The sequence below is a fragment of the Lissotriton helveticus genome, chromosome 5_1, assembly GCF_964261635.1.
Source record: "Lissotriton helveticus chromosome 5_1, aLisHel1.1, whole genome shotgun sequence".
Classification (NCBI taxonomy): Eukaryota; Metazoa; Chordata; class Amphibia; order Caudata; family Salamandridae; genus Lissotriton; species Lissotriton helveticus.
In genome coordinates, this window is record NC_136065.1 from 1,252,610,029 (window position 1) to 1,252,623,997 (window position 13,969).

The window sequence follows — 13,969 nt, forward strand, 5'->3', positions numbered from 1 at the left end:
TCCTTTTAGGTGGGGCAGAATCACAATCGATTTCACTACTTAACAGACTGATGTCGCTAGATTGTACAATTGGGATAATGGCATTAGTGTCACAACCATCCAGTTCCCCTTTGTCAATAGGCACATCAGTCTGCGTTATGGGCTGCGGTGTTACACTAGCTGACAAGTCAGGTGTTATTGACAGTCTGCTCTCCCTAGTACAAAACACAGTGGGTTCTAAAGGTTGTAGTACATCAGGTTGAATTTGGTCATAACTTGGCAAACCTGCAAAAGATTGCAACAAAAGAGAGTCATGTGATATCGTTGTTTCATTTGTAACGCTAACATGTGTATTGGTAACTTTTGGGGATTGACTTATTAAACACATACTGGCTGGTAAGGAAAGTCTCCTTTCTGTGTTTTCAATAGCGTTAACAACAACCCCAATTGTTTGTTGCAACATTCTGTCAATTGCAGTTAGGGTAGGTAAAGGAGTTGGCACCAATGTTTGTTTTCTAGTAGTGGAACGTGTGTGCATAGGTGTTTTTCTTACCGCCGCTCTGCTTTTACTTTTACCCTCCATCAGGAATGTAACAGGCCGTTAATCTTTTATAGTCAAGCACAGTATGGGAGTACCTTAGTTGTGCAAAAGGTGGCGAAGCCAAGGGAGGTAGCCCGGCCCGGCCTCCTGCGGTCTCTGAGGGCCTCAGAGGGCCCGCCCTTTGCCCGGGCTTAGCCCCGAGCTCAGTCCCGCGCGCGTCCCGCGTCGCGGGGCCTCCCGTGTGTTTTTAAACGCCTCCAGGCGCGTCTCGGGCGTCAGCGCCCGCAGGGGATGCCGGGAGTGGTAGTTCTCCTCCCTCCGCACAGCGGCCACCTGATGTTCCTCGGCGGCGGCAGGGGGGAGGGCAGCCGGTGAATGGAAACCTCAGGAACCACCCCACTGGGCCTGCTGGCAAGAGAGAAAGTGCTTCTGGCGGGTAAGGTAGTGCTGGCAGTCAAGCGCAGGGGAGCCCGCTCTGCCGGACCTCCCGTGTGTTTTTAAACACCTCCAGGCGCGTCTCGGGCGTCAGCGCCCGCAGGGGATGCCGGGAGTGGTAGTTCTCCTCCCTCCGCACAGCGGCTACCTGATGTTCCTCGGCGGCGGCGGGGGGGAGGGCAGCCGGTGAATGGAAACCTCAGGAACCACCCCACTGGGCCTGCTGGCAAGAGAGAAAGTACTTCTGGCGGGTAAGGTAGTGCTGGCAGTCAAGCGCAGGGGAGCCGATTCTGTGTTAACGGCACAGGCCCTCAGGGAAATCATTCAGTGTTGAGATGAGCAGGTGTGGTGAGGGATAAATCATGCTAAATCAGTCTAAATCTGAGACCATTCACAATTTGTTGTTGACGCTGTGTGGAGTTATCATTCCAGACACACGCTGAAATCCCATTAAAGACACACACGTCGGTAGCAGTTTGTATGAGAAAGACACTGGGGCACTTAACCATCTTAAGGGAGTCATCCGGCTGTAGGATTAAAGTGAGTTTTCCACCGAGGATGTTTATGCCAACAACATCCTCTGGGTGCCTACCTTGAAGGGCAGTCTACCCTCTCAGTGAGAATTGCTCTGGCTCCAGGGTCCACATTACAACCTCATTGTACCTACACATTCCCTTTCAATTCTGTAGTAGACATGTGTTTCAGACATGGCCTGATTGCATTTTAGGTCCGGTCAGCCCATGTTGTTTACAATTTGGACTTACACTTTTCTTTACCTAAAAAAGAGACTGTATAACTTATGGTAAGGAAAAGTTTAAAGATTTGGTGGAATAGGATATGCACGTTCTTTTATTATTTTATTATTTTTGTTAGTGTACAAACCCATTGACCTATGTATACATTATGATGATATAGTGGTAATTAACAAGATGCCCATAAGTTAATGTGCCTGATCTAAAATGCATAAAAGATATCCTCTCAACGGGTTTAAGTGTACTCGTCAAATAAAGGGGAACACGTCTATAATTGTATGCATCACATCACATATCATTTGTCCTGCTATTAGTGAACCCATACAAATCTAATCCCCTTGCTTATTCTTTTTGACATATTTACAAAGTCTTCCTGAATTAGATTGTGATAACTGACTGTTGTAGAAATGAACATCGAGGACCAGACTGGACAACCACTCTTAGCACAGTTGTAGAGTACCTTTCTAGTCATTAACCAATGGCTTGTGCTGGTTATCCTTATTAATGCAAAATAAAAAATATAGGCAGCACTGTAAAGATTGTATTGAAACATGATTGCAGTAGTTTAGGATTTAGGATGAATCCACTCCAGCTGCTAGCTTAATGACCTCCGTCAGTTCCTAGTCTCAACACAGACTTTTGCACTTTGAATTTGGGAATCTTGAAGGCGCCCCTTCAGTTATAATCCTGTTTTCTTGGTAGATGGCTTAATGGGTTGCTGGCACTCCACTCCTCACTGGTACTTGGCAGGACTGAATTTCCAAGAATGCCTCCTCAGCCTTTCTTCTTTTAGGGGATCATTACAATACGTGTAATTAAATTGGTAAATACCATCTTGCTCTGAGAGCCTCCTAATGGCAATCCATTCTGTGATGTGTTTGATATACATTGTACTGTTCTAGTTATTATTATTGAGTTGTGCACTATTATTGGTACTCAGGTTCTCAAACTCTGGGGTGTCTCTTTTTTCAAGGCAAAGTCTGGTTACACAAACCTCACAGGAATTGACTACTCTGAAGCTGCAATCGAGCTCTCCCAGAGTATCTTGGAGAAAGAAGATAGCTGCAGACGTATCAAACTGAAGGTACTGATAGAGAATGGAAAGGCCTCTGTATGCTGTTGGTAAAGGCAAAGAGATGGGTGCAATGGATATGTGCAATTTCTACTATTGGGTACGGATTACATAGTACGTTAAGGGCAGATGCCCAGACAGTTCATAGAGATGAGTGTATGTGAACAATATATTATTCACCCTGAAATGAGCCTTCTCTAAACCCAGAGTCCAAAGGAGGCAGAAGTAAAACTAGCAGGGCTGTTTTTGCATAGAGTTGTTTAAGAGCTTTCCTAAAGACTGTTTATTAGGGAGCTTGCTTGAATGCTGTTGGACCTTGATCAGCAAGATAAACATTTATGAACCAACCAACATGCTCTTTTGGTCAACAGATATGCTCAGTAAAAGCAACAGACAAGTCCAGTCCAAACAAGTGACTTGCTCCGTGATTCCAATAGACACAGTCAGTATGGCAAACATGCAGACTCTTCAGAATTTACAGATACATGGTACAATTACCTGGCACTTTTGTGATTTATATTGATGGCCCCTCCTCCCCCATTTATTTTTAGATTATGTCCCTTCTTCAGTGTTGATGCCAGCCACGCTGTCTGATGGGGTGTCCCTTACTGGGTAAAGTTGTTCCCCATATCTGTTACTGGAGATGAAGCACAGTAAGGCTTAGTCCAACTAAGTCTCACTGTGCAGGCCATACGTAGATGACTTCTGAGTTTCTTTTGTATAGCACATTGCACACAAGCAGTGATGCCAGCACCCTATCCAGAAGGGTTATTTGACAAGAGTTACTGTTTGAGTATTATCAGCTCCTCACTGATTTAATCAGTAATACCCAAAGGTAGGAATATTACCTTGGTTGGACCTTAGACTGTACCTTGAGAATTTAATTGCAAACATTTTGGCTTCAGGTGCCCTAGAAATATATCGACCTAGGTCCACAGTTCTGCAATGTATTAGGAATTAGTTTTTTTTAGAAAAAGACTGCGAAGGGAAGACTACTGTGAAATATACTCGATATGCTGGGTTATTATAAAAACTTCACATTACAGTTTTCTGACACACAAATTCAGTGCAAACTGGTAAATGCTAGATTTAGTGCAAGAATGCACCACTACAAGAATTGCACATCACTTAGGCCTGTTGTTTTTCAGAAAGGCATGACTAAATGAAGAACATTAATCAGCCATTTGTTAATCGATGCTTGAACATTTCAAAATTCATCTATTCAACTGGAAATGTAAGAGGTGCGCTGATTTTAGTGCTCACAAGTACTTCTATTCTTTCAGGCTTTGCCACAATAACGGATTGGGAGAATTTGCTGCGTAAGCAGATTTATCCTAAAGTTTCACCCTCTGGGATAGTGTTCGGCTTAAAAAAGTGACTCATTCAAATGATTGCTTATTATTGCGTAAATGTGTGGGCAGAGACTATTGAGAATAGAGTGACATTCTAAATATTACTAATTAAAATGGGACCCTTCTTTGTATTTACATACGCTGAATCATTACTGAAATCCAGGAATCTCCACTGAATCATTACTTGATACTTGAAGCCGGAGACCCAGTCCTGTGACCACATGTTAAGAACTACTGACCTAGCACATCAAACTGAAGTTTTGTAATTTCTCAGGGGTGTAAATAGCAAGTGATATCAGTACTGAATGATTCCCCAAATGGCTCACATCTGAATCAAAGGAAGCAAGTACTAACTAAGAACTGCCTTACCAAGAACCACATTTCATTGGGGCTGGCAATAAACTATACTTTTAATGTACGGGCTAACCTCCAGTTATTGTACCTAAAGAAAGATTCAAGGCCAAATAAAGGGAGAAATGTAGAATATAAAAAAAGTTAGTTATTTTTTGGTGGGAGTGACCACCTCAAGGAACATTCACAACCTTGTCAGTCACTAAATTACCCTGAGTGCAGCCCTCTGGTAGCTACAGCACAAAGCAGACAAGCTTAACTTAAGGCACTGTGTAAAGTATTTATACAGTACCAAAACAGTAATAAAGTCAAAATACACAAACCTAAAAATCCGAAACCAAATTACAAAAATAAAGTAAAATTAAATAAACAAAATTACACAAATCCATTAAGAGTATTCTTTTTAAGTTTTTTAAGTTGGAGAAGCGCCAAGAAGCATGCCAATGAAAGTCAACGGTCACAGTAGATTGGGACCTATGCACAGTTTTCGACAGGCCGAGATGTAACGGGGCCATACACAACAAACAGGTTCGTCCTGGTCAAAGGTTTTACCTTCTTACTTTAGTCCTTTAAATTCCAATCCACCACAGGAGTATATTTCTAAAGCCCCCCAGGACCTCAGGCAGGGTAGTCACTTAGGAACTCACAGGATGTCAGGCAGAGGTAAACAGCAGGATCCAATCCAATTGCCACTTGCCAGAAAGGCAGTTTCAGAAAAGGACTCTTGTAGCTTGTATTCCTGTAGGTTAAACATGAGGTCAGCCTTATGAGCCTTGGAGTTCACTTTGTCCTGGGTAGCAGGTCGTTCAGGGCTCCTCTAACGACACAGATAGCAGGGCCAGCCCTCTTCTGTTCTTCCTCAGGTCCATCAGTGTTCTGAGGTGGGTGCCTGGAGGTGCCAGATTTATGCCTGGCACTACCTAGTGGGTGGAATAACTCCTGGGCACACATTCCCAGGGGTAAAAGTTTCCAGGGTCAACATTACCCAATTGGTGAAAGCTTTGCCTCCCATATCCAACACCAAGCTCCAGTTTGAAGTAGCTTCTGTACCCCCCTCAGTAAGCCCAGAGACAGAGGTCTGGTAAAACAAAAGCTGTGGATACCAAAGAATAGCACTGGCATCCTGTTTGCTACCTTTCACGTGTGCCTCCAGTGTTATTTGTAAATCCAACAGACCTGTAAACCAGCATTTGACACTCCAGCAGGATTTGACACCATTGTCAAAAAGGATGCCTCCAGCCCCCCACCCTGCATATTCTGTGAGGTTCAGAGAAGGAAATCCCTGCCCATTCAAGACTGCCTAATGGTTGCTTCTGAGAGGCAATTTACACCTTTTTCACACCTATTCAAAGTCAAATTACTGGCTGGGAGAAGTTGGAAAGCAAATGCAAATTAGTCTCCAGGAACTTGAAGCAGGGAAAATGTAGCTTTCTAAAAGGTATTTTTCCTTAACATTCATTACAAATTTACTTCACCATTAAATTAGGTTTTTAATAAATATTAAAAATAGTTGTGTAATTATTTTTTCTTATTAGTCCCATACCGAGATATAGTATTGGGGTTTTTAATCTGTACCCTGCCACAGTGAAAAAAAGCCTTTGAGTTCCAGTCTCACTAAGTGCATGCTATCATTAATTTTTTCCATGTATTACTTTTAAATGGCATTCAAACTGAGTTGTGGGCCACATGGCCTACACCAGTGTGACTTCTTAATATTTAAAAGAGGGGTTATGACCTGTCAAAAGGATTTATTTTGACAGGTCAAATTGTAGCTAAAATTATATGCCTGAAGCCATGTTTTACACTGTCACTGTAGTGTATGGCATAATAGGTGCTGCTGACCACTAGTAACATTTGGTAATATATACTGGGGACTCATAGGTAAATTAAATATACCAATTACGAGTATGCTAATTTGACCATGTTTAAAGGGTTAGCAAAAGCACGTTACCACTGGCTAGCAGGGTTAAAGTACACAGAGTTCTAATGCAAAAATATAGAGTCCAGCAAAGGGCGAAAAATATTGGGTGAACACACAGAAATAACAGATTACCTACAGAGAGGAAACGTGGAAGATAATCAGAAATCTGCTTCAGTGTATCACAAGGATATTTTGTAAGTTGAACCACACACTGAAGCAAAAGGACAGTGAAATCATCTAACTCATCAAAGGAATCGTTCAAAGTTCTGAATATCTCCTGATCATAGCCCAACTCCCTCCACAGAGTGTTGTAATAAAACTCTCTGCTAATTGAGTTACCGAAGTGGAAAATGTAGGGAAATGTATGTATAGAAAGTACTTAAGTAGATTTCGCCAGACGTCAGCACAGAATTTGGTGTAAGCAAGGTAGCCACTTTCCAATATGCTGCTGCTTTAGATATGTAAAGAGAGATTTTGAAAAACAATGACAATTTTATGGAAACTCTGAGGTATAAGCACATGGAGGGTAGAAAGACACTTTGTGGCTGACTCTTAGCTACGTCCATACACTTTTAAGTCAAGAATATCAGGAGATAGATGGGGAAATAGTGCTTTCAGGGTAACAGTGGTATATTGAGGAATAAAGCCTAGGCAATGTGATAATAATGCTTGGTAACAGTGGCTGCTTTCCTGCTTCATTTCAGCCAGAACCTGAATTGTGTCCTTACACCTTTTTAGTTTTCCCCTTGGTTTGTTCTGGAATGTCTGTCCATAGAAAGTTCTCCGTAATCTTTTTGCTTTCTGCCTTCTGCTTCAAGTTTATTCAACCCTACATCCTCCAGTATACTGATTTTCTGCTTCACGGCACCACTCCCTAGTTGTTACCCTGAACTAGGGGCTAGTAGTTGTACACTGCTTTCAAAAGCCTTACTCCAGATGTCTACATACCTGATCTTTGAAGTGCTTCACAATCTTGTATGATGTAATTTAGTGTTAATATGATCCCATTATTGGCTGGGGTTCCCACCAAAAGTCCTATGCTGTCAGACCTGAACAGTAAGGAGTACATTGTTGCTTTTGACACAATGCCAGGGTTTTTCTTTCTATCTACCTTCCCCTTTTGGACATTATGAGTGTATTCTTATAACCTGATTTAAACAGGCTTCGGTTGTGTTCAGACAGGGCCGGGCTGGGAACCCTAAAGCAGCACTTCCAAATTTGATCAGGCCATTCCCCATACTGTGCATAGAGAGCGAGTACAGCTGGCGAGCATAACACCTGCAAGAGGGGATGGGGGAAGTCTCCCTCCAAGAAAATTTTGGGAAAAAATGCAAACATAGTGGATTTTACAACACATACTTCATTACATATTTAAAAGTATTAACTTTTAAAGCATAGTAAATGATGACCTTTACAGTGCACCTGGCTACCCAGTCATAGCCATAGACATTCTTACAGAGAATACCAAAAAGAAAGATTGACCAGAGAGTATATTAACAGAAAACACAAAAAAATAAGACAGGGCTTAACCCTTAAACCAGCGGGGGAGAAGATGGGAGGAATGATTTATTTTACAATACTTTTTTTCATTCTTTAAGGTTATTATTGAAGTCAATACAAGGTGCATGCGTGGGTGATATCGGCACGCATCAAGCGCTGCACCTCTTTTATGGGGTCCTCACAAAAAGGTCAATTGCCAATTAAAAAAATCTCGAGGCCCAAACCTGCCTTCAGTCGAGCTGATGAATTTACTCAGAAGAACAAGGCATATAAACACCTGAAAGGACAGGCAGCAAAAACGACTTCAAGATTTGTGAGACATGTTGCAAACATAGCCAACATGAGTATGTCGACTGAAACTATAGTATTTATTTCTGACGCTAAAAACATCCTTGCGTAATTGAGATCCCTTCTCGAGGCTTAAATAGCAAATGGACAAACGCATTTTTTTTTTAGCAGTGTGCCATAAGCAAGTGTGTGACATTAGACAGGAACACAAGCAGAGCATTTCTCGTCTAAAGCCTGCCCTTCCCAAACTAAAGAAACTGCTTCTTATCTACTGTTGCTTTCGACAGTCCTGCATGCTGGTGAAGTAAACCAAGATGCCATGAGTTTTCCAGTTTGTTTTAGAATGAGGTACACATTTAAAGACTAGAGAAGAGAAAGGGTCCTCTTAAAAAATAAAGGAAACTGTATTTCAACCCAATATGTTTCCAACAACAGTCTACGCTCCTAATCGGCCTACTACACCTACCCCCCAAGGAATGTCTCCCTATCTCTCCCTCTCCACACACAGCATTTCCCTTTTTCTCGTTGACTCTGAAGAACGAACCCCTTTTCTTAGCAGTAATTAAGAAATAACTAGGGGAGTTTATACATGATCAGAGACTGAAGCACATACCTGCTCCTTCTGTCAAGAAAAGTGCGCACACATTGGGCCCCGCTCAAAGTGCTTTGGGTTCTGCCATTGGAAGCAGTATGAGGCCGAGGTAGAGGGGCACATGCAGACTGCCTCAAGTGTCTCGTCCCATAGCAAAAGACACTGACATTAATATCATGCTGAGGAAGTGCACAGCTGTTTTAACTGTCTTGCATACGCTTCTACAACCTTTCTCCGATTTCTCCTGTGCTCGTTCGCTCTGTTACTGTGGGAAAGTGTGATCAGGGTGCTTGTCTTGGAGTAGAGGCGGGCATCCCTCCTTGCAGAGGTAAACGGAATCAGCTGGGCTGGAATTCCGTCATGTAGAGACCTCGCAGTGTCAGCTGAGTGCTCCTCTGATCTAAACAAGGAAGTGACTCTGTCTATATAATAAACCGTACCCATGTTGTTGTGTCGAAGCCCCAGTCAGGCTGCAACCTGTTTATTCTAGTTCGATAGCTCCATCGCCCATCGGACAGTAACAATGATGACATTCGTGCAGTGACCCTTATTCCTTATACTGAACGTTTAAGGAGTCATGATTCGGTGCCTATGACATTGAAATGTAAGCAATGCAGTTTCAGAGAATGTTATCCTACATAGACCTGCATGCAAATGTGTGTCGAAAGTCAATGCGTTTGTAAAAAAAGGCAACATAATAAGCGGGAGCATATAAAATGGTGCTGTTTCTAACCAGCCTGTCTTGAACACGACACTGGGAAACTCCAGTGCTAGATCTGAAAGGGAAAAATTAGGTTGCATTACGGTAGAAAAGCAGTTTGTCTCTCGAAACAAACATTTCTATGTAGAAGCTGAAATATTTGCCAAGATTTTGGCATGATTAGATTGTGGGGCATCTGGTTGTTTTATGAATTTGACTTCTCAACACCAATAGAGCATGTCCTGTGATAACTTCTCTTTATCCAACGTAATGGAATTTTTTTTAAAGTATCCAGCCAATTCAAAAATGTCATTGCCTCTTGTACGTTGCCTTGCCATATCATAAGGATATCGTCTATATATAAATATTATATGTTTCTTGAAGGGATTAGAAGTATGATTAATGTACGCGGTCTACAATGCATGTACATATAAACTTGCTAAACTTGGGGCAAAGGTACTGCCCATAGACGTTCCATGTACCTGAAGAAAGAAATCTCCTTCAAATTAAAAATAATTTCGTGTCAAGGCATGTGTGTGCACAGCCCAACACAAAGTCCTTTGGTGTTAGCGTGTTAGCGCAACTCACTTCTTTGTTTGTTTTTTTAGTAAATCTGTTTATTGGCGTTTAGCAATAAACATGAATACAGCAGTGCACAAGAAATCCCTGGGTAGGGAGTTACACGTTTGAGTAATAAGCTTGCAGTACTTCAATACATAAAGTTTCCTGAGAATAGCTGAGCCCACTCATGGCTAGTGGCGCAAGAGCAGTCCTGCCGGATATCAATGCATGTCAAACTGAACATATAATGACAGCGATTTATAAGTACCCTGCGGATTAGGTCTGCAACACAAAGGGCAGTGCAACTAAATTTTAAGCTTACCTTACTACGTGCAATGTCGCTTCCTATGGGATGCTAGTATACAAGGACTCCTCGTCCAAACTGTGAACTTTGGGCAGTATTTAAAAGTATGGGATAAGAGGTTCTTTTTAAATAAGAAAATCAAACTTGTGTGTAGTCATATACCTGCTATCAATGGCTGTACCTACCATAAATGCAATTTCATCATGTGCTTCTGATGTGGGATCCTTTGAAAGACGTTTGTAGTTTGGTGCATCATTCAGAAGTTGTAAGCATTCATTGTTATACAACATTTTTGAAAAAAATTAAAATTGCACTACCCTTATCAGCAGGTTTTTTCTTGCTATTGTATCACCTGTGGCTAATTGGCTTAAGTCAATTCTTTCTTCCTCAGTGATGTTTTTAAGGGTTTGCATTGCTCTGTGCTTAAAGATTCTATTTCTCGATTCACTGCCTTTTCAAAGTCAAGAACTTCTGGTGGCATTTCAATGGAGGGGCGATTAAAAGTTGACTTCAGTGTAAGCCCCGTGATCATGTCAGTAGGTTCGCTCATGGGCTTGTTACCAAAGAAAACCTTCAATCTAATCTTTCATAAAAGTTTGGCTAATTACAGTTTAAGTTGAAAGAGGGTTTTCCTTTAGTGTGGGTACAAAACCCAGACCCAGATATTAAGTACACTGTTCAGGGCCCTGGTGAGGGGTTTTCCACTGTACTTAATTGTAATATTGGGCATGGATACAAAGACTTGCTTATCCCCAGTGTTGTATCCTCATTATAAGGGCCCTTTGTGATGTCTCTGTGTTTTGCCAAGTTACTTTTTGATCTCTCCTTTTTGCACGTCCTCTCCCCTTTTTTCCAAAAAAGGCTTATTTTGATACTATTCTTATTATTAGCAGCATTTATTAAGCGCATGGCTACCCCGTGACGAGTGTCCCATCGCTACCCATCCTTGCTGGAACAATCCCCCTTACATAAACAAGTGAGTTTTCAGTTGCTTTCTAAAGCTTGACGGGTTGTCATCCAGTTTTAGATTGACAGGCAGAGTTCCACAACTTGGGGCCAGGTAGGCAAACGGCCGGGCAGCCACATCTGGTCTTTTTAAGTCTTGGAACGGCGAGACCTAGCTTGGCAGACCTAAGATCTCTATTTGCCTTGTAGGGTTTGAAAAGATGATGAAGAATCTGTAGACCAGATCCATATTTCACATTTATGGCCATACATAGTGCCTTGAATTGTACTCTTCTGCTTATCAGCAGCCAGTGTAGTGTGGCTAGTGCTGGGAGAGGTGACTGGAATCTAGGTATGCCCAATAACAGTTGGGCTGCCGAGTCCTGCATGATTTGCAGCCTGGTGGACACTGAAATAGGGCTGCCTAAAAACAGAGTCACCATAATAAAGGCACGATAATATAAGTCCCTGTACCACAACTCTTCGTAGCTCCATAGGGAGCCATTTGATGGTTTTCCTCAAAGCTCTAAGGAGACCAAAGCAGGTGGCTGGTATTTTTTTTGCTTGCAAAGCCATGGAGAGTCGGCTGTCCAAAATAACACCCAGACTTTTCCCCTCTGATTTAGGGGAAGGACGATCGCCTAAGTATGGAGGCGATATAGGCTCGTCCCATAAAGAAGAGTTATTTCCAACCACCATGATCTCCGTTTTCTCACCATTTAACTTGAGGCAACTCTCTACCATCGACTTGGTGACTCGCTCTAAGCAACCGTTAAGTTTGTGGCAAATGGGCTTACCATTAGGAGAGAGAGAGAGACAATTATCTGGTTGTCATCAGCGTAAGATAGTATAGTGAACCCAAAAGAACATATAATGTCCGATAGTGGATGGACATATACTTTAAAAAGTGTGGGGCTGAGGGAGGTCCCCTGTGGCACACCACACTTTAACTGAAGAATGCTGGAGCAAAATGGTCCTTCACTAACTTGAAATCTTCTGTTGGTTAAGAAGGATGCTAGCCATTTTAAAGCAATGCTTGTGACAGAGTGTCAAAGCCTGCACTTAAGTCCAACCCACCCTGATCTAAGGATTGCTTTAGATCTTCTGTTGCCTTAAGCAATGCAGTTCCCGTACTATGACTCTGACAGAAACCTATTTGCATGGGGTGCAAAATGTTGTTCACTTCCAGAAAATCTGCAAGATATCTCTTAATCGCTTTCTTCAGAATTTTACTAATCCCTGGAAGTAGTAAGATAGCTCTATAATTATCTATATGTTCCAGTTCTAACAAGGAATTATATTTTTGTAATTTATTTTTAGCAATGGGTGTATAGTAGCATGCTTCCATGCATCCGGGACCATCCCACTGTCCAGGGATGCGTTGTAGATAGCTGCCATAGCTGTAACAATGGCATCACCTCCTTTCAGGAGGATGTCTAATGGGGCATGGTCCAGCGGCGAGCCTGCTTTGATCAGCCCAGCAATTACAAAGATATCTTTTTTCCCCATTGGGGGAAACATTTTAAGCTTAGAATTTGCTTGACTGACACTGGCGCTAGCAGAATTCATATTGTCAGACTCCGCTACATCAAACAAAGCATTTTTAATAACTTTACCTAAAAAATGATTGGCCAATGGCTCACAACTAAACCTTGATGGGGTTGGGCCTGTCGCTGAGATTGCAGATTTTAAAAACAAATTCACAATCGTATAGAGTTCCTTTGAGGAGTTCTCAGACTTACTGATCCTGCTAGGAAATTATTCAGACGATCGCTTTCCGTATAGCATATTGATAAGTTTTCAGTGCCTATCTATAGGTCGTCTGCTTATCAATATCGCTATAGTGGACTGTCCACTTCCTTTCAGATTTCTTACATTCTTTCTTTAACTCAATCAGCTCTGTAGAGAACCAGTGGGCTTTAACACAAGATTTTGGTTTCTTGCTTACTCTTAAAGGAACCAACCTATTTAGGGTAGAGTTAATCCAATTAGTCAATCCTAGATATGAAGTTGTGACGTCTCCATCAAGTTCAGGGGCAGAATTCCATAATGACAATTTCCAGTCCTGTGGGTCTAATCTGTAGCATTGACTGGTCAGCCTCTTATCTGATTTATTCAGAAAATGTGTTCCTTAATTTTGGGATGGCAAACAGGATTAAAAAGTGATCAGACCAACTGACTGGCAAAGGAGCTTCCGTTCTTATATTGGGAATATTTTAAAAAAATAGGATGCAATATATGGCCTTTATTGTGCGTAATGGACTCAATTAGTTGGGGAAACTAGAGTTCTGATAAGTCCAGAAGTAGATTCATGGCCGATGTACAGCGCTTGCCTTCAAAATGTAAATTTAAATCGCCTAACAGCGTGAAATTTGCGGTTTGAAGTCTATGGGAAGCTATGATAGCCGGTGCAGCAGAGACAAATTCTGAGGCTGGTCTAGGAGGGCGATAGACAAGCATGCCTGAAAAAGTATAAGTAGATGAAGATGTGATTGAAAAGACCTGGCTTTCACATCCTGGAACTTGGTCATAAGAGCAGCTACATCCACACTCTAATCAGAGTTTTAGTGCTCCTTCAGCCAGGTTTCCTTCAGGAAAATGGCTTCCAGCAGTTTTTCCAATGAAAGGACAAAAAGATCTAGTTTATGTTTAGGGAGTGATCTACAATTTATTAAA

General features: G+C 41.9%; 1 protein-coding gene across 1 annotated transcript in view; it reads left to right on the forward strand.

Annotated features, from left to right (window-relative positions):
* Window positions 1-13,969, forward strand: part of EEF1AKMT2 (EEF1A lysine methyltransferase 2) — a 198,763-nt gene that overhangs the window by 160,067 nt on the left and 24,727 nt on the right. Inside the window, exon 4 of the mRNA XM_078644028.1 lies at window positions 2,681-2,791. Within this exon, the coding sequence (XP_078500154.1) occupies window positions 2,681-2,791 (111 nt within the window). The remainder of the gene's footprint in view (window positions 1-2,680; window positions 2,792-13,969) is intronic.